The sequence below is a fragment of the Pelophylax lessonae genome (assembly GCF_965119305.1).
Source record: "Pelophylax lessonae genome assembly, chromosome: 11".
Classification (NCBI taxonomy): domain Eukaryota; kingdom Metazoa; phylum Chordata; class Amphibia; order Anura; family Ranidae; genus Pelophylax; species Pelophylax lessonae.
In genome coordinates this window covers 237274484-237298355 of record NC_138778.1, presented here as the reverse complement: position 1 = coordinate 237298355, position 23872 = coordinate 237274484, and the positions used below count along the sequence as shown (strand labels likewise).

The 23872-nt window shown below is 44.4% G+C and overlaps 2 protein-coding genes across 2 annotated transcripts in view; one reads left to right on the top strand and one right to left on the bottom strand.

Moving 5' to 3' along the window:
* The window catches only part of LOC309567520 (uncharacterized protein), a gene marked incomplete at its 5' end in the record, with an annotated part of 1161679 nt that extends 1157551 nt beyond the window's left edge, over positions 1 to 4128 (top strand). Inside the window, one exon of the mRNA XM_082272904.1 lies at positions 2504 to 4128. Coding sequence (XP_082129030.1) covers positions 2504 to 3745 — 1242 coding nt within the window. The 3' untranslated portion in view covers positions 3746 to 4128. The remainder of the gene's footprint in view (positions 1 to 2503) is intronic.
* A 13015-nt stretch (positions 4129 to 17143) lies between these two features.
* On the bottom strand, positions 17144 to 23670 carry LOC309567519 (uncharacterized protein; the record flags this gene model as incomplete). Its single annotated transcript, XM_082272903.1, has 2 exons — positions 17144 to 18345; positions 23575 to 23670. The coding sequence occupies 2 exons, from the start codon at positions 23668 to 23670 to the stop codon at positions 17449 to 17451; spliced, it is 993 nt and encodes a 330-aa protein (XP_082129029.1). The 3' UTR covers positions 17144 to 17448.
* Between the last annotated feature and the right edge of the window lie 202 nt (positions 23671 to 23872).

The window sequence follows — 23872 nt, the reverse complement described above, 5'->3', positions numbered from 1 at the left end:
AAAAAGGACTGTAGATGGCGCCTGTGCTCTGCATATAACTAACTTGTGTGAATCAAGAAAACCCAACATGTTATTTTAAGCAACATAAACACAAGTAATCAGAATAGAAGTCTGGTGGACAGAATAAGATCCTCCTCCCATATTAATAGGGACGTGGATTGTACAGACTGGGAGTGGTTTTGTAAATGAGCATAGGACCAAGAAATCCCTCCTCTGGTGATGGAAGGTTTTTGGGAGTCCCAAACAGCTTTATCTATATGGACTCTTTGGTCCGCAAATGTTCAAATCCATTCAAACACCTCTGCAGCTCGTGCTGTCCCAGGGATTGCCGCCGAGGTAGAATATCCCATTCCTACCCAGGCTGCAATGGAAAAAGATGGGAGGAGGAATTTGTACACCTGTAGAGGTCGCTCATTTGTATTGATAAGGAATCACTCTGTTTCTGCAGTAGGTATGACCACGCCCCTAGGGCAGCTGATATATGTATCATTTACTGAGCCAAGAACATAAAGTGTTAAGATTTCTGCTTGCAGTTGCTACGGGTAACCCAGGGGAATCCAAAAGTGTGAAAAACCAGCAGCTCTTAAGGGGGAAGTGCTTCATTAGTCTTTGCTAAACTCGGAGTGGAGGGGCTGTCAGGGGGAGAGAACTCACCAGGCCACTGAGCAAGGAGGCAGATTACTGTGCAGGTTGAGGAAGCCGAGCTGATGGAGTCCAATGCCGAGTCTTCCTGCAGATACACATGGCGGGGATCGGTGACATCTTGGAAGTCCTGCGTCATCACAGGGGGAAAAAAAACCTGTTAGCTTGTGCGGCACTGACTGCTGTGCTCCCCATTGCGTTATTCCCAGCATCGGTCTACGGAGAGCCAAAAACAGGGCACATCTGTCGCTCTGTACCGACACTTAGCAAGCTTGAGACCGGGAGCTCCTTAGAAAGTGGCCATCTGGGGAGTCAGCAGGACACGCCCCCTTCAAGTAAAATATTAAGCTATCGTTGATTACTGATAAAAGTAAAAAAAAACAAAGAGATTTCCAGTCACAACTTACCAACCGGCCAGCGACCAACCAAATTGACCTGTCTGACAGTATGCGTTAAAAACAGGGGTTTGGTTGCACACATTTGCAAATACATGCATAATCTGCAGGCCCCGGCAAGGCACCCTGATATCTGCAGTCCCTAACTCTACCTTTAAAGAGTCTCCACAATGGAAGCACATGCATTCTAATGGGATAGATGGAGGACAGGTGACTAGAGGGAACCCACCCCTCCTTAAAGCCATAGGGTCACACTGAACACCCAGCACTTGATTACTGAATACTAACATTATCAGTCCTGATCCTTATACTATATATTTATATTGTACGTTACATACTCCTGACCCCTGCACTATATAATCTATGTTGTATATTACATACTCCTGATCCCTGCACTATATAATCTATGTTGTACATTACATACTCCTGACCCCTGCCCTATATACTCTATGTTGTATATTACATACTCCTGACCCCTGCACTATATACTCTATGTTCATTACATCCTCCTGACCCCTGCACTATATACTCTATGTTGTACATTACATACTCCTGACCCCTGCACTATATCCTCTATGTTGTACGTTACATACTCCTGACCCCTGCACTATATACTCTATATTGTACATCATTCTAATACTATATAGTCCTAACTTTTGTATTCTATACAGTAAGTTGTACATTACATAGTCCTTACTACTTTTGCACCCATTTTCTACCAGCTGGACACTTTATATCTGATGATTTGATTGGAGCACAGACTTCTGTAGGTTGGTAATAATTAGGTAACATCCTCAAACTTTGGAACCTTAAACAGAAATAATGAGGGAGGAGTCAATAAGGTGTTGAGAAGATGGTAATGAGTGATAGAGGGGGAGGGGACACTCGTCCTATAATCCCCTCATCACTGTCACTCCTATAAAAGACAGTTCTCGTTGTTTCCTCACTCTCTGACTAAGGTCCATGAATAAAGAAATGAACTGGTAGGAGATCAGAGGACCCATTTACTAGTTACCTTGAGGGTGGAATTGTAAGATCCTCAGAGACAAAGCTGTCTGATGTGGGCGGAGTCTTGGTTTAGGGGAACCAATCTGCTGATGTCTAGTAATAATCTTTGTATTTCTATTTTAGTAGATGGACGGGAGATGAGGAAAACCTCAGAGGATTGTCTCACTTTGTATCCAGACTGTAAAGTAGAAGATGAGGACATCACACAGTATAGTCCAGGAGAAAACCCGGCTACCTCCAATGTCCATCCGGGACCACACAGTGTAGATGGACCATCGTATTCCTCTTATCCTGAGGAACCTCAGACTGTGAGGGACAGTGCCAGACCATCGTATTCCTCTTATCCTGAGGAACCTCAGACTGTGAGGGACAGTGCCAGACCATCGTATTCCTCTTATCCTGAGGAACCTCAGACTGTGAGGGAAAGTGCTGGACCATCCTTTTTCTTTTATCCTGAGGAACCTCAGACTGTGAGGGACGGTGCTGGACCATCGTATTTCTCTTATCCTGAGGAACCTCAGACTCTGATGGACGGTGCCGGACCATCGTATTCCTCTTATCCTGAGGAACCTCAGGCTGTGAGGGACGGTGCCGTCCTTCCAACAGATAAGAGGTTTTCCTGTACTGAGTGCGGGAAGTGTTTTCATTTTAAATCCCGCCTTAATGTGCATAAAAGATCTCATACGGGGGAGAAGCCACATTCCTGCCCTGAGTGCGGGAAATGTTTTTCAGCTAAGTCCAGTCTTTCCAAACATCAGAGACTGCATATAGATGAGAAGTCAAATTGCTTTTTAAAGAGCACCCATCTTACCTTACATCAGAGATCTCACACAGGGAATAAGCCACATTCCTTTCCCGAATGTGGGAAATGTTTTTTAGATAAGCCTAGTTTTTATAATGATCAGATAATTGACACAGGGGAAAATCCATATCCCTTTTCTGGGTGCAACAAAAAATTTTCAATCAAGTCCTCTCATTCCAAACATCAGAGATCTCACACAGGGGAGAAGCCGTATTCCTGTCAATGCGGGAAATGTTTTTCACAGACATCCAGTCTTTACAGACATCAGAGGTCTCACATCGGGGAGATGACACATTCCTGTGCTGAGTGTGGGAAATGTTTTTCATCTAAGTCCCATCTTTACAGACATGAGAGATCTCACACGGGGGAGAAGCCATATTCCTGTTCTGAGTGTGGAAAATGTTTTTCATTTAAGTCCAATCTTTATCGACATCAGAGGTCTCACACCGGGGAGAAGCCATATTCCTGTTCTGAGTGTGGAAAATGTTTTTCAGATAAGCCCAATCTTTCTAATCATCACAGATTGCACACGGGGGAGAAGCCGTATTTCTGCTCTGAGTGCGGGAAAAGTTTTATACAAAAAACAGATCTTGTCAAACATCATAGGTCTCACACGGGGGCAAAGCCCTACTCCTGTCCTGAGTGTGGGAAATGTTTTGCAGATAAGTCCAATCTTTATAATCATCAGAGATTGCACACAGGAGAGAAGCCGTATTCCTGTTCTGAGTGCAGGAAATGTTTTTTAAATAAATCAGATCTTGTCAAGCATCAAAGATCTCACACGGGGGAGAAGCCGTATTCCTGTCCCCAGTGCGGAAAATATTTTAAAGTGAAGTCTCATCTTCACAAACATCAGAGATCTCACACGGGGGAGAAGCTATATTCCTGTCCTGAGTGAGGGAATTGTTACTCACCGAAGTCCTGTCTTCCTGTACATCAGGGATCCCACACAACCCTCGAGGTGTATTAGTGCATTGAGTGCGGGAAATGTCTTCTATATGAATGTTGCTGGACATGTGAGGAAGAAGCACCCCCTGATATACACCTCAGATATACTCCATGGCTGATCTTCATCATGTAAGAAACACTTCATAAGGAGATCAGAGATCACCAAAGACACGGATGAAGTGTTGTCCCATGTTGGCCTTTAATAGTAGTAGAAAAATAAAAATGGAGTCCTTACCTCTCATTGGCTGAGTACATTTTGTGGTGTAACCTTTCACAAACACTTGCAGATCTAATTTTTTTTTCATTGTTGAATGAATGTGACAAACATTTGCCCAGTCATGACAAATATTTGCCATATATTAGAGATTTCCTATGATCATCAGCTCCATCTAGTGGCAGTAATGAGGCACTGTGGTATTATTACACTAGATGGATCTACACTGTTGCATTGTTGGGTGCCTCCCAGGGCCACCGGAGCACTACACAGTGGAAGTTGTGTCAGGGTGGAAATCTTTCTCCACTCCCACCACCTTTGGATTCTGGTCCGCATGCTTGCATGTGCAGTGTGGCTAGGGGATGTTAGGAGTGAGGCAGTGCCTGTACATGTGTTCATGTCGGGTGGTACAGCCATGCATCCAGAGTATTTATGGAGAGTCTCTGAATGCTTTATGCAGCTGCCAATGTTCTTCTCTACAGGCACACAGCCCAGATATGCATGGTTGCGGCCTGAATGACTCCTTCTCATTTCTGGGGCAACTTTCCTACAATTCCTGTGTGATTATGGAGGAATCTGCATTTGCTTGGCTGAAGGACTACATAGCTTCTGGGACTGGGCTGGCTGGATCGTTTTAGGTCACAAATGCAAGCATTTCCTTTCTCCTTCCCCCCTCCTTATTATGAAGGGGATCCTGGTAGAGGAAGCAACAGAGGCAGCTGTTTGGTTGGTTTTAGTTGAGTTCTCGATTTTCAGTTTGCACCTCGTTGGAACATCAGAGCCTATCCCTGAAGACTGTTCCATGGACAGTGGTTCTTCCCCTGGAGACAATGCCTTGCTATGCAGGCTCAGGTGCTTTTGATCAGGTTGCTGGTAAATTTTACTCAATTTATTTTTACCCAAAGGTCTTGGGAAGTAGGTTTTCTTTTTTCCAGGCTCAGTACAAGTCAGCCTTCCCCACCCCATGTGGCTTAACTGCATCTACAGCAATGCTGGATGGGGTTAAGACCGCATCAGACACCTCCCTAAGGGTCACGTGTGATCTAAGGGGAGAGGTCGGCCTTTACTGTGGAATTTCCTGATGTCATGGGATGGAAGGTCACAGTGATTAGATTTTTTATTGTCTCTTCACCATGGCAAGCCTTGGTCTGGACTGGTGGTCATCTCTGCGAATGCTTTCTCCATTTTGATACGAGGGGATCATCATAGATGGGGATGTTGCTTACCAATGTTCTAATACTCGGGGTGCTTAGTCTTGTATTCCCGCATTGGTTGACATGGCTGAAGGTCCTTGTGAGGGTCCACTTATATAACACCAAGTCTGGGAATATGTAGCTCATTAGGGAAGCCTCAGAAATCAGAGATTAAAGAGATTAAAGCTCTAACAGCCACTCACTTTCTCCAGGAATGGAAAGTTGCCAGGTGAATTTTTACTCCCCAGTTGTCCCTGGAGGAGCAAGCTATTCATCTGGAGTTGTTCCCGGAGCCCTGTCCATGGCGAGGCTCTCCAGATAAGGACTTCTGGAGTTCAGGTTCAATGAGGAACTGGGCAAGTTTGTCTTAAGACCAGGGATCATCATGCATCTGCTTAGTTGCTCTGGTGACATTGTGGGATCAGTTATCCCTGTTTCTGCCTCCTTCTGCTAATGTTTTCCCTCCTTTGCTTCACAGATTTAGGGTGAAGGGAACTCCTGTGCTTCTGTTCATTTCAACTTGGACCACGAGAACATGGGGTTCTGATGTTGTGACGTGTCAGTGGATAGTCCTTGGATCCCCTGGTAGTCAAGCCCTGATAATGAAAGGCCTGATTTTTCCAGCCTTTTTATGTCAGTGGGCATACTAGATTCCCTATTACAGTCAAAATGGTTTTAGGAGACAAGGGTGTCTAAGCTTTTTGTTGTTACTGCTCTTTTGGAAGCTAGGAATGCTACGTCAAGGAAAACTTCCCATGGGTCTTGACAATCGTATGTTGTGTGGTGTTGACCTAAGAGTTTTTCTGCTTGTTTTGGTCCATATCTTGGTTTCCTCCACAGCGGTAGGTTGATTTGTGTCTGGCCTTGTGTATGATCAAGGGTCATATTTTGGCCTTGTCTGTCTCTTCTTTCGGAGGCTGATTGCTTTTCAGACATGTGTGTTTTTCGATTTGTAATTAATCGTTTGTCTAAAAAATTCATTATTCGGACATTCAATTACATCAATATGTAATGAACTCACATATTGTTTCTGTCCAGATGGCTAGATAATTAGTTCAGGTTAATTATATTTCTGTATACAATTTCATCTGCATATGATAATGTAATCAGGCAACAACTGACCTGTGTGTGGTAATATGATCAGGAGGGGGAGGTCCATACTGTATATAAATTCTGTGTGACTGTTCAATAAAATAGAAGGTTCCAAAACTTGTACAAGCTAAGTTGTCGGCTAGCTTTGTATGGGGGGGCGGCTGGGAAAATCTGATATCCATGTTCAAGACTGAAGGAAGCCGTATAATGACGGAAGTCCACAAGCCCAGTGTGGGTCGCAGTTCCGTTACAGAGCCTTTAAGCTGGAACCAGCAATCTGTATTTTGTAGCATAAGCTGTCTCCTGTAGCAACAATATTCAACTCACAGAAGGTGCAGGAACTCTCTGGAACATTCCATTTTGATGCTTTCCCAGGCTCTCCATGGTTCCCCGGTCCATGGCAGAGTAACTTCTGGTACTTCATCTAAGGTCTCCATCCTTCATGGTTCCAGGTAGTGAGCAGGCTCTCCCTTACAGAGCCCTGAGCACATGGCCTGGCCTTAGGCTTCAGGCCTACTTAGCAGCACACCCACCCACAAAGGTGGAGAAGGACACAGATCACCTGACTTCCTCTAAATAACAAGCTTCTCCCAGCATGCTCTGCAGTCAGTATAATTTGCTGAGAGAAGTATACATATTCATAAACCTGATTCACTGTAATTCATCACACTAATGCCAAAGGTAACAGTGCCACCTACTGATAAAAGGGAGAAATACAGCTAAACCAGGCTTAGTTACATAGTTAGTGAGGTTGAAAAAAGACATCAGTCCATCCAGTTCAACCTATGATGTGTGTGTGTGTTTGCTTTTAACCGTACATTATATACCCCTGTATGTTGTACATTGTATACCCCTGTATGTTGTGGTCTCTAAGGTGCCCATCTAATAGTTTTTTGAAACTATCGATGCTCCCTGCTGATACGACTGCTTGTGGAAGAGAATTCCACATCCTTACCGCTCTTACAGTGAAGAACCTCTTACGCACTTTAAGGTTAAACCGCCTTTCCTCTAGTTTTAGTGAGTAGCCACGTGTCTTATTGTATCTCCTTTCTCTGAATAGTTTGTTCCTTATGCTAGGGTCACCAGTACAGTATTTGTACATTGATATCATATCCCCCCTCAATCGTCTCTTCTCCAGAGAGAATAAGTTCAGTGCTTGTAGCCTTTCCTCATAGCTGATGTCCTCCATTCCTCTAATTATTTTTGTTGCCCTTCTCTGGACTCTTTCCAATTCCAGCACATCCTTCCCGAGGACCGGTGCCCAGAACTGGACAGAATACTCCAGATGTGGCCGGACCAGAGTCTTGTAGAGCGGGAGAATAATCTCTTTATTTCTGGAGTGAATCCCCTTTTTTATACATCCCAGTATTCTGTTGGCTTTGCTTGTAGCGGCTTGGCATTGCATGCCACTGCCAAGCCTGTTGTCTACCAGTACCCCCAAGTCCTTTTCCATCCTAGACTCGCCCAGCTTGGTTTCTGGCCCCCAAGTGCATTACTTTACATTTTTCAACATTAAACCTCATCTGCCATGTAGTTGCCCATCCCCCCACCCCGTTATTTGTTCAGGTCCGCTTGCAAGGTTTCCACATCCTGCATAGAAGATATTGGCATGCCTAGTTTAGTATCATCTGCAAATACTGAGATTGTACTCAATATCCCCTCCTCTAGATCATTTATTAATAAATTAAACAGGATTGGTCCCAGGACAGAACCCTGGGGGACCCCACTTTCCACACCCGCCCAATCCGAGTACTCTCCATTAATCATCAACCTCTGGACTCTCCCCTGGAGCCAGTTCTCTATCCAGGTACTCACCTTATGGTCCATACCTACTTTCCTTAGTTTGTACAGTAAGCGTTTGTGGGGAACGGTGTCAAAGGCCTTTGCAAAGTCCAGATACACCACATCCACAGGCTTACCTTTATCTAGGTGGCAGCTCACTTCATCGTAGAAGGTTAATAGATTGGTTTGGCAAGAACGATTTTTCATGAATCCATGCTGATTACTACTAATACCGTTTTCATTACTAAAGTCTTGTATGTGGTCCCTTAACATCCCCTCCAAAATTTTGCAGACTACAGATGTTAGGCTGACCGGCCTATAGTTACCCGGGATACACCTCGGCCCCTTTTTAAATATTGGTACCACGTTGGCTTTTTTCCAATCAGCTGGCACCATACCCATCTGTAAACTATCCTTAAAGATCAAGAATAATGGTCTGGCAATCACCTGGCTGAGCTCTTTAAGAACCCTCGGGTGCAAGCCATCCGGTCCCGGGGATTTATTTATGTTAAGTTTCTCTAGTTTAGTTCTAAGTCTATCTTCTGTTAGCCATGGCGGTATTTCCTGAGGTGTGTTGTTTAGTTCGGCCTTACAAGCTGGGTTCGTGTAGCCCCCCAATTCTTTTGTGAAGACTAAAGAGAAGAAATTATTTAACACTTCCGCCTTTTCTCTGTCCTCAGTGGCCATATTTCCTTTGTCATCTTTTATGGGGTCAATGTGTTCTGGCCTCGCTTTCTTACTGTTTATATACTTAAAGAACTTCTTGGGGTTCTTTTTACTCTCCTCCGCAATGTCTCTCGTGTTCTATTTTAGCCGCCCTGATTTCATCTTTTTACATTTCTTATTACACTCTTTGTAATGCTTGTATGCTGCCAATGACCCCTCAGTCTTGTATTTTTTGAAGGCCTTTTCTTTAGCACTAATATGCATTTTTCTGTTGGAGTTTAGCCACCCAGGGTTTAGCTTTGCTCTTTTAAATTTATTTCCCTTTGGAATGCACTGGCTAATCCCCTTGTTAAGTATGCTCTTGAAGCACTCCCATTTTTCCTCCGTGTTCTTTGTTCCCAGGGTTCTATCCCATTTGATATTTTCTAGCAGCGAGCGCAGTTTTGGGAAATTGGCTCTATTGAAATTCAGTGTCCTTATATTACCCTTGTGTTTCCTATTACTGTAATTAATACTGAAACCAATTGACCTATGGTCACTGTTTCCTAAGTTGTCCCGTATTTCTATATCCGTGAGCAGGTCTGTATTGTTGGTAATCAGTAGGTCAAGTACCGCATTGTTTCTTGTCGGTGCATTCACCATCTGACCCATGAAATTGTCCTGCAGAACATTTAGGAACTGCCGAGCCTTGGCTGAGTGCGCGGTTCCTTCTGCCCAGTCTATATCAGGATAATTAAAGTCCCCCATTATAATGATATTTCCCATCCTTGCTGCCAATCCTATCTGTAACATGAGGTCCGTTATATCGCTTGGTGTATGTCATACAATAAGAGCAATGTTTCTTGGTTTTAAACAAGTCTTTATTAAAGATATTGTGCAATAAATTTTGATATTTTTACTAATTCTGTATAGTCCTCCTCTTGGTACCGGTAAAGTCCAACATTCTGGCCCAATTTTTCTTTGTTTGATCTGTGTTATATATGGATGAGGTACTTGTGACGGGAGTCACTTTGGTTGGGGGGGCCCGCGGAACCCAGCTTACCTTGGAGAGGTTGGGAAATCCCTCTCTCAGCCACCTAGGCCCCTCTTAGGTGTAAGTCACCCTGTGTCTATTAGGGACACAGGGTGACCAAGGAAATGATGGAGAGCTACTTAATGGACACTGAGAATATGGTTTGGATTACTTCAAATGGGACAGTAATATTTTTATCAACCATTTATCTCAAGAAACATATGAAGACTGCTTCACACAGTCAGACTCATAGGAGATACTAATATCATCAGCTCAACCACCTGTCTTCCACCCATCGTTGAATATGCTGATTTACTCACCTGTTATCTACTGTGGGGATGTGTTTACACTTATGATAATGTGTATTGTACTTCATGAGCTCAAGGACGGCAGTCTGCTAGTTAATTGGCTCAGGTTCATTGAAACATTGTCATCTAGTAGTTACTGGTAGAAATGTAAAATACGGTTTGTGTTGGTTGTTCTTTAGATAATTAGTTCAGGATAATTATATGTCTGTATACAATTTTATCTGCATAGGATAATGTAATCAGGTACCTGACCTGGTGGGGTAATCTGATCAGGAGGGGGATGTCCATCCTGTATATATTCGAAGTGAGTTTGTTCTCTACAAGCTAAGTTCCGTCTAGTTTTGTATGGAGGCGGCTAGAATATCTGATACCTATGTTCAAGACTGGAGGAAGCCGTATACTGATGAAAGCCCACAAACACAGTGTGGGTCGCGGTAACCCCCCCCCCTCCCCCTTTATTGATCAAAGGCCAGCGATTACTGAAAGATGACCCGGGTTAAAAACAGTGATTCATGGACGATTGGTGCCCCCAGTGGAAACTACAACATGCTTCCTGGAAAGAGGAGATACTTCCTGTTGATTAGGAAGGACGGCCTCTTATGGATTTTCATTTGACAAGTGAGCAGTGGGTGTTTGTGTGGGTGGGGTCTGAGTGAGCTTTAACCACTTGCCGACTGCCGTCAGTAGATTTACTGCGGCAGTCAGCCCCTCACAGGCAAAGTGACGTTAATTAACGTCACTAGCCTGTGAGGCTCTCGGGAGCGAGTGCGCGCCGCCGGCGGTGCGCTCTCGCTCGGTCACGGACCCCCCCCGCGCGTGTGACCGGCGGACCCGATGTCCGCCGGTCACTCGGCGATCGGCGGGGTAGAGGGAGAAAGGCAGGCAGCTTGTGTAAACAAGCTGCCTGTCAGTTCTCCCTGTGTAGAAACACTGATCATACGGTTCTACTAAGTAGAACCGTTGATCAGTGTAACTACAGCTCAACAGACAGCCAATCACAGTTAGAATTACGCCCCTAGGGACACACACCACCCCTCCCTCTCAAATAAAGTTAACCCCTTCACTGCCAGTGTATTTTTACAGTAACAGTGCATATATATAGCACTGATTACTGTAGAAATGTCACTGGTAACCCCAAAAGTGTCAAAAATGTCAGTCAAGGGTCCGATCTGTCCGCCCCAATGTCGCAGTACCGCAAAAAAAAAATCGCAGATCGCCGCCATTACGCGTTAAAAAAAAAACAACAAAAATGACAAAAATCGTTCCCTTTGTTAGTAAACGCGATAACTTTTGCGCAAACCAATCAAAATACGCTTTTTGCGATTTTTTTTTTTTTTACCAAACATATGTAGCAGAAAACAAATTGGCCGAAAATGTTAAAAAAATTTGATTTTTACTTTTTTTTTGGGGAAATTTCATATAAAAAAATGTGAAAAATATTGTTATTTTTGCAAAATTGTCGCTCTTTTTTTGTTTATAGCGCATGATCAAAAAATCACACAGGTGATCAAATACCACCAAAAGAAAGCTCTGTTTGTGGGAAAACAAGGACGTCAAATTCGTTTAGGTACAGTGTCGCTCGACCGCGCAATTGTCCATTAAAGTCACGCAGTGCAGAATCGCAAAATACCCCCTGGTCTTTTAGCAGCCAAATCCTCCGGGGCTTAAATGGTTAAAAGTGTTGGCCAGAATGACTTATTTCTCTGTTCTTTCCCATTGAGCCCAGCTGAGAGATACCGAATACTGAGGACGGCCATATGTAAAGTAGCATCTATGCTTGTTTTCTTCTATATATATATATATATATATATATATATATATATATATATATATATATATATGCTCTGTAGTAGAGATCGACCGATTATCGGCAACACCGATAAATCGGGGGCCGATATGCACTTTCCCCAATATATCTGTATCGGCCTTTGGACTTACCGATTTTGCCGATATTTTTGTGACGTCATTAAGTATGTTGCGCGCACGCGTTCTGCCTTCTAGCAACGCCTCCCACGCCTACGCGGCCCATACGTGATGCCATTTCACCGTGCGCTGCACACATTCTCTGCCTTAAGACCGCATCACACAGCCTCGTGTTACAGCCAGCTGCAGTCCAGTCCGGTCACGGTGCCAGCCATCCATCCACCCACAGGCCCTGGCCTCAACCACCCACCACAGGTTGCCAGGCGCCAGCCATCCGACCCACAACAGAATAGGGTGCCAGCAGGCCAGCATCCAGCCACCCACTCCACAACAGGGTTCCAGCGAGCAAAGCAGTCACCCAGATGACACCAAGCCAGCCACCCGCCACCGTGACCAAACAGTGTTCCAGCAAGGCAGCTACCCACAAAAGGCCAGGGAGTGAGTGACACCAAGCCAGCCACCCACACAACACAGTGACCCGAAGCCAGCCACCCACCCACCACAGTGTTCCTGCAAGCCAGCCACACATAACAGGGGGACACCCAGCCAACCAGCCAGCCACCACAGTGTTCCTGCAAGCCAGCCACCAATAACAGGGTGACACCAAGCTAGCCAGCCACCCACCACAGTGATCCTTCAAGCCAGCCGCCCAGAACAGGATAACACCAAGCCAGCCAGCCACCACAGTGTTCCTGCAAGCCAGCCACCCAGAACAGGGTGACACCAAGCCAGCCAGCCACCACAGTGTTCCTGCAAGCCAGCCACCCATAACAGGGTGACACCAAGCCAGCCAGCCAGCCAGTCACCCATAACAGGATGACACCAAGCCAGCCAGCCACCGCAGTGTTCCTGCAAGCCAGCCACCCATAACAGGTTGACACTAAGCCAGTCAGCCACCCATAACAGGATGACACCAAGCCAGCCAGCCACCCGCCACAGACTGTTCCTGCAAGCCAGCCACCCATAACAGGGTGACACCAAGCCAGACACCACAGTGTTCCTGCAAGCCAGCCACCCAGAACAGGGTGACACCAACCCAGCCAGCCAGTCACCCATAACAGGATGACACCAAGCCAGCCAGCCACCCGCCACAGACTGTTCCTGCAAGCCAGCCACCCATAACAGGGTGACACCAAGCCAGACACCACAGTGTTCCTGAAAGCCAGCCACCCAGAACAGGGTGACACCAACCCAGCCAGACACCACAGTATTCCGGCAAGCAAGCCACCCACAACAGGGTGACACCAAGCCACCCACACAGCCAGGCGTCAGCCACCAACCCACACTGCCAGGCGTCAGCCACCAACCCACAACAGGGTGCCAGCAGGCAACCCAAACTGCCAGGCATCAGCCACCAACCCACACTGCCAGGCATCAGCCACCAACCCATAACAGGGTGCCAGCAGGCAACCCACACTGCCAGGCGTCAGCCACCAACCCACAACAGGGTGCCAGCAGGCAACCCACACTGCCAAGCGCCAGCCACCAATCCACAACCCTGCCAGTGCCAGCAGCAACTTCAGCAAGCCATTTTTTTAAAATCTTTTTTGTGTCTTTCAAATTGAAATGGAGATGGATGAGGAAAGAAAAAGTAAAAGTGTGGTCTGGGACTATTTCTCATCTCAACCTTCTCCAGGAAAAGCAGCAGTGTGCAACACATGCACAAACAATATAAGCATGGGATCAGTAACTGCAAAAATACCTCAAATCTTTGGGCCCATCTAATAGTTCATCATATTGAATTGTATCATGCAGCACTAGGGCTGCACAATATTGAAAAAAAAATCAGTCAGGAGATCTAGCTGCAGGGCAGACTGAACATGTGGGACGGATGTCGGGCTGTATTCTTCTACCTTCTACCACCACTGTGAGTCCCGACCTCTCTGCCTTCAATATCGCATGATCCGGCGATGTGACTATCGCCTACGCTCGCAGCACGATATCGACTATCGTTCAGCACGATATCGACTATCGTACTATCGTTCAGCCCTATTGCAGCACAGAAAAAAACAAAATGAATATCAATGTGATTTTGATTCAATACCTCCTCCACTATCCCAGACAACAATAACAGATATGTTTGTGAAAAAAAGCAGATGTCACTGTCTAGATTCAGATGGAAGATCCCAACTGCTGGACAGAGTAATCACAGAAATGATGGTCACTGATAACCAGCCATTTACAATCCTGTCTGACTCAGGATTTAAGCGGTTGATGTCCATACTTGAGCCAAGATACACACTGAAGAGAGAGAAGTATTATTGAACCGAAATGCTGGCAAAGCTTCACTAAAAGGTAGTTGACAAAGTAAAGGCTATGCTGCAACCAGAGAATGCTGGCAACTCACTGTCATTCACAACGGACTGCTGGTCACAAACAGAGTCAGAGTCACTACTCATTCTTACATGCCACTTCATTGACAGCGGGGAATGGGGAATCAACAAAGACCGAGTGATACTTGCGCAACTTCGAGACAGTGGAGCAAACATATGGAAAGGAATGAGGATTGCTGATATGTCATACCTCAGTGTCATGACACACAACACACTCCAACTTTCAAATGATGGTCTGTCAAGCCAAAGAGCTTTGATTGATATATGTTTTGAGAAGCATGAAGAGATTAAAAATGTTGTGCTTGCAAGTCTTTTGAATCTTCGATACAAGAACCATGCTTTCTCTTCTGATGATGTATTGGCTAGGGCAAAACAATGGCGGACAAGATATTCAACAGGAGGTGCAGGAGGTTCCTGCCCAAAAGACAAGTCCAGAACAGCATTTGTATAATCTGAAAGAGCAGCATGCTGCAAAAACAGACAAATGTCCAAAAAATACGTCAACGAACAGAAGAGAGTCTTCTTCATGGTTGAATTTATCAGGACATTTTCAGTGTTTTATTGGGGCCTCATGCGGAGGATTCAATTTCTTCTGAATCTGCAGCTATGAGCCTGGATGATGAACTTCATCTCTATTTGAAGGAACCAGTAATGGACAGAAGAAGTGGTGATCCTCTTCAGTGGTGGAAAGAAAATGAGGCACGCTACAAAAGACTTTCTTCCCATGCTAGAAGATACCTCTCTCTCTCTCCTCCACTTCTCCTGATCATGTTTGTATGAACAAAACAGAAGACCTTTAACAGGTGACCATGCTGAAATGTTCTGATTTCTGCATTATAATATTGTTCTACTTAACTGGGAGTATTGACGAGTAGCGTCCACTCCACTCCAATCCACTGTCTAGCTGTTGCCTAGCTTTTTTTCTAGCAGTTTTGCAGTGACTGCAGTAAATCATTGCAGTGAGTGCACTATTGCAGCAGTAGTCCCCTGACTCCAGTCTATCTCCAATACACTGTCTGTCTTGCTGTTGCCTTGCTTTTTTTCTAGAAGTTTAGCACTGACTGAAGTGGTTGCAGTGAGTGCCCTACTGCAGAGGTAGTCCACTGACTCCAATCCACTGTCTAGCGGTTGCCTAGCTTTTTTCTAGCAGTTTAGACTGACTTTAGTAGTTGCAGTGAGTGCCCTACTGCAGAGGTAGTCCACTGACTCCAATCCACTGTCTAGTGGTTGCCTAGCTTTTTTCTAGCTGTTTTGCACTGACTGCTGCAGTTGCAGTGAGTGCCATACTGCAGAGGTAGTCCACTGACTCCAATCCACTGTGTAGCTGTTGTCTAGCTTTTTTCTAGCAGTTTTGCAGGGACTGCACTGCAGTAGTGATTTAAAATGATTGCAGTGAGTGAGTGCAGTACTTTATTATTCATGAATGCACAATGAGATGATGTGAAATGTCCCTGCAAGTGCACTTTTCCTAAACAGTTTTCATGCAGTTAAGGTGTGAAGAATGTTAAAAATGTTAATAAATGAAGCAACGAAAAACCGATATCGGTCTATCAGTACTCTGTAGTATTCTTTTAGTGTTTTATGTTATCATTTCTACTTTCTTTATAATAAATGACATCCTTGATTATTTAAGCAGTGAGTTTATTTATTTATTGAACAGAAAAGTTTTATTAATGAAGAAAGCATTGACAGAGTCATTATACACCCAGTGAGGTCCATGAGAAATAAACTAGAGATACGTCCATACAAGTGAGTTTATTTTTATAGCCAGCATTGTTCTTCTATCCTCACCATTAACCTTATCAGAGCTTTGATAGAGGAGCTAACTATAGGAAGAGACAAGAGAAGACATATTTATAATAAATAGGGGAGATCCAACCCCCCCTCCCCCCACATTTATTTCACCTATCAATGGACTGATAAGGAGGATTTTGGAATGCAGATAAAAGTGTGTGAATTGCAGAAGATGTCTTCCCGGGATTATGGAAAGCAGATCACGGCTGTTAGGGGTCTCCTATTCTACATCACAGACAACATAAACATTTCCCACACACTTACCAGCCAGCCTGCAAAACACAAAACAAATTGTCCTGTCTAACAATTCAGGATAAAACGGAGGTTCTAGTTTCAGACATTTCATATATCTGTGTAATCCGCAGTGCCCACGCCAAGGCTCCTCTGTATACTGCGGGCCTAACTCTATAGGTCTGAGAATCTCCAGGTTGGAGCACATATAGCAGGGGATAGATTAAGGGAAGGTTTTCCTGGAGGAAGCCCCACCCCTCTTTAAAGGCACAGGGACACAATGGACACCCAGCAAAAGCACAATGACAGCTGAAGAAACCTCCAGTGTGCCCCCCCCCCAATGTTTGCTGACAAGCTGTGCATATAGATGGCAACCACCCCAATCTTTATTTATCCTTTGCAGTAAGGTGGCCATGGACATGCTATGCACATCACCTCTAAATTATAAACAACATGGCCGCCCTGATTCCTCTCACTGACTTCCCATTTTCATCACTCCAAGCATGTCCCCAGACGTTACAAGTTCTGACTGTAGATAAGACAGGAATTTCCTATGATCCTCAGCGCCATCTCTTGGCCATAATGAAGAATTTCTCCTGAAATATCTCCATCAGTAGAAAATGTGGAATATCCCATTATGGACATTCGATGGCGCTAATGATCATAGGAAATCACTATACCAAATACTGGAAATACCACCAACATTTCTCACAGATGGGCAAATACTTCTCACATTTCTTCAAATAATGTTTTTTTTATAAATAGACCTCTAAGGGTTTTGTGAAATCTTCCCGCACAAAATGTACTCAGCCAATGAGAGGTAAGGACTCCATTTTTATTTTTCTCCTGCTATCAATGGCCAACACGGGACAACACTTCATCCATGTCTCTGGTGATCTCTGATCTCCTTATGAAGTGTTTCTTACATGATGAAGATCAGCCATGGAGTATATCTGAGGTGTATATCAGGGTGTGCTTCTTCCCCACATGTCCACCAACATTCATATAGAAGACATTTCCCGCACTCAAGGCACTAAGACACCTCCAGGGTTGTGTGGGATCCCTGATGTACAGGAAGATAGGGCTTCAGTGATTAACAATTCCCTCACTCAGGACAGGAATACGGCTTCTCCCCCGTGTGAGATCTCTGATGTCTGGAAAGATGGTACTTCTGTGAAAAACATTTCCCACACTCAGGACAGGAATATGGCTTCTCCCCCGTGTGCGATCTCTGATGTTTGGCAAGATGGGACTTCTGTGAAAAACATTTCCCGCACTCAGGACAGGGATAAGGTTTCTCCCCTGTGTGAGATCTCTGATGTGTGTGAAGACTGGCCTTGACTGAAAAACATTTCCCACACTCAGAACAAGAATATGGTTTTTCCCTCGTGTGAGATCTCTGATGTATGTAAAGACTGGACTTCACTGCAAAACATTTCCCGCAATCAAGGCAGGAATGCGGCTTCTCCCCTGTGTGAGATTTCTGATGCCTGCGAAGATGGGACTGCGTTGAAAAAAAATTCCTGCACTCAGGACAGAAATAAGGTTTCTCCCCTGTGTGAGATCTCTGATGTGTGTGAAGACTGGCCTTGACTGAAAAACATTTCCCACACTCAGGACAGGAATAAGGTTTCTCCTCTGTGTGAGATCTCTGATGTGTGTTAAGAACAGACATCCCTGAAAAACATTTCCCACATTCAGAACAGGAAAATGGCTTCTCCCCTGTGTGAGATCTCTGATGTGTGTTAAGATCAGACTTCTGTGAAAAACATTTCCCACATTCAGGACAGGAAAATGGCTTTTCCCCCGTGTGAGATCTCTGATGTCTGTGAAGATGAGACTTCATTGAATAACATTTCCCACATTCAGGACAGGAATACGGCTTCTCCCCCGTGTGAGATCTTTTATGAACATTAAGATTGGATTTAGAACTGAAACACTTCCCGCACTCAGGACAGGAAAACCTCTTATCTGTTGGAAGGACGGCACCGTCCCTCACAGTCTGAGGTTCCTCAGGATAAGAGGAATACGATGGTCCGGCACTGTCCCTCACAGTCTGAGGTTCCTCAGGATAAGAGGAATACGATGGTCCGGCACTGTCCCTCACAGTCTGAGGTTCCTCCGGATAAGAGGAATACGATGGTCCGGCACTGTCCCTCACAGTCTGAGGTTCCTCAGGATAAGAGGAATACGATGGTCCATCTACACGGTGTGGTCCCGGATGGACATTTGAGGTAGCCGGGTTTTCTCCTGGACTATACTGTGTGATGTCCTCATCTTCTACTTTACAGTCTGGAGACAAAGTGAGAGAATCCTCTGAGGTTTTCCTCATCTCCCGTCCATCTACTAAAATAGAAATACGAAGATTATTACTAGACATCAGCAGATTGGTTCCCCTAAACCAGGACTCCGCCCACATCAGACAGCTTTGTCTCTGAGGATCTTACAATTCCACCCTCAAGGTAACTAGTAAATGGGTCCTCTGATCTCCTACCAGTTCATTTCTTTATTCATGGACCTTAGTCAGAGTGAGGAAACAACGAGAAATGTCTATTATAGGAGTGACAGTGATGAGGGGATTATAGGACGAGTGCCCCCTCCCCCTCTATCACTCATTGCCATCCTCCCAACACAAGAAGGCTGAGCCCCACCAGAGGTCAGAGAGTGAGGATGGGGGGAGAACAACGAAGATGAAGACTGGACTGATCCTGAAGACCACCATCATTGGGTTACTGACTCCTCCCCCATTATCACTTTCTGTTTAAGGTTCCAAAGTTGGAGGATGTTATCACATTATTATCACCATGTAAAAGTCTGTCCTCCAATCAGATCATCAGATAGAAAATATCCAGCTGGTAGGAAATGGGTGTAACAAAAAATAATCCATATTATGTGTATATATAGAAGTGGGTAGAGGGGAGAGAAGAAGTCAGGGGTATGTAATGTACAACAAAGAGTATATAGTGCAGGGGTCAGGAGTATGTAAAGAACAACATGGAGTATATAGTGCAGGGGTCAGGAGTATGCAGTGTACAACATGGAGTATATAGTGCAGGGATCAGGAGTATGTAAAGAACAACATAGAGTATATAGTGCAGGGGTCAGGAGTATGCAGTGTATTTAGTGTTAATGACCCACCTATGCTGATCTTTGATATTCCCGTTATTCCATCCACCTCTGCAGACTGTTGATCTTCCCTCTCATACGTCTCTTCTTCTTCTGCTTTAACATCAACTATCAGATCTTCACCCTAAACCAAGAGAAAGATCAATAACATCATCTGTATGACATAAACTTTATTATTGCGACAGAACCAAAAATAATCCACACATTGTCTCCACGGGTCCATGTTCTAGATGCTCCATCCCACCAACCTTGTAATAGTGAGGGATGGTGTGACCTTCCTGTGTGGAATCCTGGGAATACAGAGGACGGGGACATCTCTCTGGTGGGTTCCCATTACTGGATCCATCTGTAGGAAACACACACACTGACTGAATACATTGTTTCTATGTGTTTATCAGATGATGGGGGATCTAGGTGGATCCTCCGTACTGCTCTCTCCTTTACAATAAAGTCTCCTCTTACCCCGAGATGTGAGGGGCGGCTGATTCTCCATCATGACGTCCTTGTAGAGATCCTTGTGTCCTTCTAAATACTCCCACTCCTCCATGGAGAAATAGACAGTGACATCCTGACACCTTATAGGAACCTGACACACACAATGATACAGTCACCATCCAGACACATCTCTTGTCTGTTACTGGATAATGTCCCAGAATTCCCAGCACCGCTCACCTCTCCTGTCAGCAGCTCCATCATCTTCTTGGTGACTTCTAGAATCTTCTCCATGTTGTGACTCTCAGGGTTTAGGAAGTCACATGGAGGCACTGTGATGGTCATATGATCACCTGACTTCACCAGAGGAAATCTCTGTATTGAGGAACCAATAGGAATATCATGTTAGAATCCCAGAATATATGCCATCTACACTTAAACATATTGGCTTAGGAAAGACAATGTTACAATGGATATCCTCCATATACTCTGCTCCATCAGCCCAAGTTAAGGATAATGGGATTCTCTCTGAACCTTTTCTGATTAAGAATGGGACGAGACAGGGGTGTCCCCTATCACCCATACTCTTTGCTCTTTCCTTGGAACCATTTTTATGTAAAATAAGACAAAATGAAGATGTTGAGGGCATCCCAGTGGGGAAGAAACAATATAAAAATTCTGCCTATGCAGATGATCTTCTTTTTTCAATCGCTAACCCATTGATTTCACTACCAAACCTTATCAGAGAATTTGAACAGTAAGGTACCATCTCCAACTTGAAGATAAACTTTAACAAATCAGAAGCCATGGAAATAAACTTACCTAGTAGAATTTTACAGAATTTAAAACAGAACTTTAAATTCAAATGAACACTGTGATAGTCTCAGAGGTCCGTTTAAAGCGCAGAGAGCATCATGAAGAACAAGGAACACACCAGGCAGGTCCGAGATACTGTTGTGGAGAAGTTTAAAGCCGGATTTGGATACAAAAAGATTTCCCAAGCTTTAAACATCCCAAGGAGCACTGTGCAAGCGATAATATTGAAATGGAAGGAGTATCAGACCACTGCAAATCTACGAAGACCTGGCCGTCCCTCTAAACTTTCAGCTCATACAAGGAGAAGACTGATCAGAGATGCAGCCAAGAGGCCCATGATCACTCTGGATGAACTGCAGAGATCTACAGCTGAGGTGGGAGACTCTGTCCATAGGACAACAATCAGTCGTATACTGCACAAATCTGCCCTTTATGGAAGAGTGGCAAGAAGAAAGCCATTTCTTAAAGATATCCATAAAAAGTGTCGTTTAAAGTTTGCCACAAGCCACCTGGGAGACACCAAACATGTGGAAGAAGGTGCTCTGGTCAGATGAAACCAAAATCAAACTTTTTGGCAACAATGCAAAACGTTATGTTTGGCGTAAAATCAACACAGCTCATCACCCTGAACACACCATCCCCCACTGTCACACATGGTGGTGGCAGCATCATGGTTTGGGCCTGCTTTTCTTCAGCAGGGACAGGGAAGATGGTTAAAATTGATTGGAAGATGGATGGAGCCAAATACAGGACCATTCTGGAAGAAAACCTGATGGAGTCTGCAAAAGACCTGAGACTGGGACGGAGATTTGTCTTCCAACAAGACAATGATCCAAAACATAAAGCAAAATCTACAATGGAATGGTTCACAAATAAACATATCCAGGTGTTAGAATGGCCAAGTCAAAGTCCAGACCTGAATCCAATGGAGAATCTGTGGAAAGAACTGAAAACTGCTGTTTACAAACGCTCTCCATCCAACCTCACTGAGCTCCAGCTGTTTTGCAAGGAGGAATGGGCAAAAATTTTAGTCTCTCGATGTGCAAAACTGATAGAGACACACCCCAAGCGACTTACAGCTGTAATCGCAGCAAAAGGTGGCGCTACAAAGTATTAACTTAAGGGGGCTGAATAATTTTGCACGCCCAATTTTTCAGTTTTTTATTTATTAAAAAAATTTGAAATATCCAATAAATTTCGTTCCACTTCATGATTGTGTCCCACTTGTTGTAGATTCTTCACAAAAAATTACAGTTTTATATCTTTATGTTTGAAGCCTGAAATGTGGCAAAAGGTCGCAAAGTTCAAGGGGGCCGAATACTTTCGCAAGGCACTGTACATGGTTTGGTAGGTGTAATCTGCCAAAGATGACTATATTACCAAGATTTTTATACCTTTTCAAACACTACCCATTAAGGTCCCAGCTTATTATTTCAAACAAATAAATTCAATATTTATCAAATTTGTTTGGGCAAATAAGAAACCCTGTCTCTCAAGACAGTTACTAACGCTGTCTAAAAGATCGGGAGGAGCGACTTTACCAGATATGCGTAAATATTTTCAAGCTTCACACCTTCGAAGACAAATTGATTGGTGTCGTCATGGAGACTCTGAGCTCTGGATACAAATTGAGCAGGCACATACACTTATTCCACTTAACCACTTACCGCATATTGACGTATATTTACGTCGGCAGACTTCGCGGGGGTATACCAGGGTGATGCCTCTAGCTAGAGGCATCATTCCGGTACCGTGGTTAACAGCCAACGGTCGGCTTTCTCGGGAGCCGCTCGATCATTACCCGGGTGAGCGGGAGGGGACGTCCCCCCCCCCTCCCGCCGCCTTCCGTCCCACCGGGAGCCCCGAGCACCCAGCCGGCACGTCCGCCGGCTGGATGGAGTCTCGATCAATGCCGGAAACGGCTTAGATCGGGTCTCCGATGACGTAACACGGAGGCAGCGTCCATGACGTCACTACCGGATTACTGTGCTGCAAAAAGCGGCAAATTTAAAAAATGGCTGTATGCAAAAATGCCGTTTTCTGCGTTTTGCATACATGGAAGTGTAGTGGAGGGGTTTGGGGTCTTTTAGACCCTCGATCCCTCCATAAAGAGTACCTGTCACTGCATATTGGTGTCACAAGGGATGTTTACATTGCTTGTGACAGCAATAAAAGTGATCAGATTTTTATTTTTTTTAAAAACCTGTAATAAAGTAAAAAAAAAAAAAAAAAATAAATAGGAAAAGAAAAATTTTAGCCGCCCCCGTCACCGTAGGCTCGCGCACAAAAAAAAAGTATACGGAAGTCGAGCCGCGAATGAAATCGCTGTTCAAACCAAACATGTGAGGTATCGCCGCGATCACCAGAGTGTGGGCAATAATTTAAAGAGCTACACTCTAACTCTAAACTGGTAACCGTTAAATAAATTTAAAGCGTCGCCTATTGAGATCTCTATTGACCGTAGTTTGTCGCCATCCCATGGGGGGGCGCAATTTTAAACCGTAACATGTTGGGTATCTATTTACTCGGCGTGACATCATCTTTCACAATATACAAAAAAATGGGCTAACTTCACTGTTTAGTATTTTTTAAATGCAGTGAAATGTGATTTCTCAAAATTTTTCCCCAAAAAATGGCGTTTTAAAGACCGCTGCGCAAATACCGCGTGACAAAAAATATTGCAATGACCGACATTTTATTCTCCAGAGTCTTTTGTAAAAAAAATATATATAATGTTTGGGGGTTCTAAGTAGTTTTCTAGGAAAAAATACTGGTTTTAACTTGTGAACAAAAAGTGTCTGAAATAGGGCTGGGGCTTAAGTGGTTAATAGAGCACTATGGTGCTACGATGAATTACCAACAGAGTTGAAATCACATCAGTTAATTGGTACGACGTTACAAATTTGCTCACAACTATGCTTCCAGAATTCTTTATGTACATTTGATTCGCCATTACTCCCAATTTTGGGGAACCCAACATTTCCCATAGGCATGGAGGCACAATCTTTTACATCTCTCAGTATGACAGGTCATTTCTAAGCCGTACATTTCTTAACCACTTGCCGTCTGAGTACCGTAGTACTATTGCGGTAAAGTGGCTCGTTATCGTCTGACGACGTAGTACTACGTCGTCAGACACACCCCTTTCTCGGCGG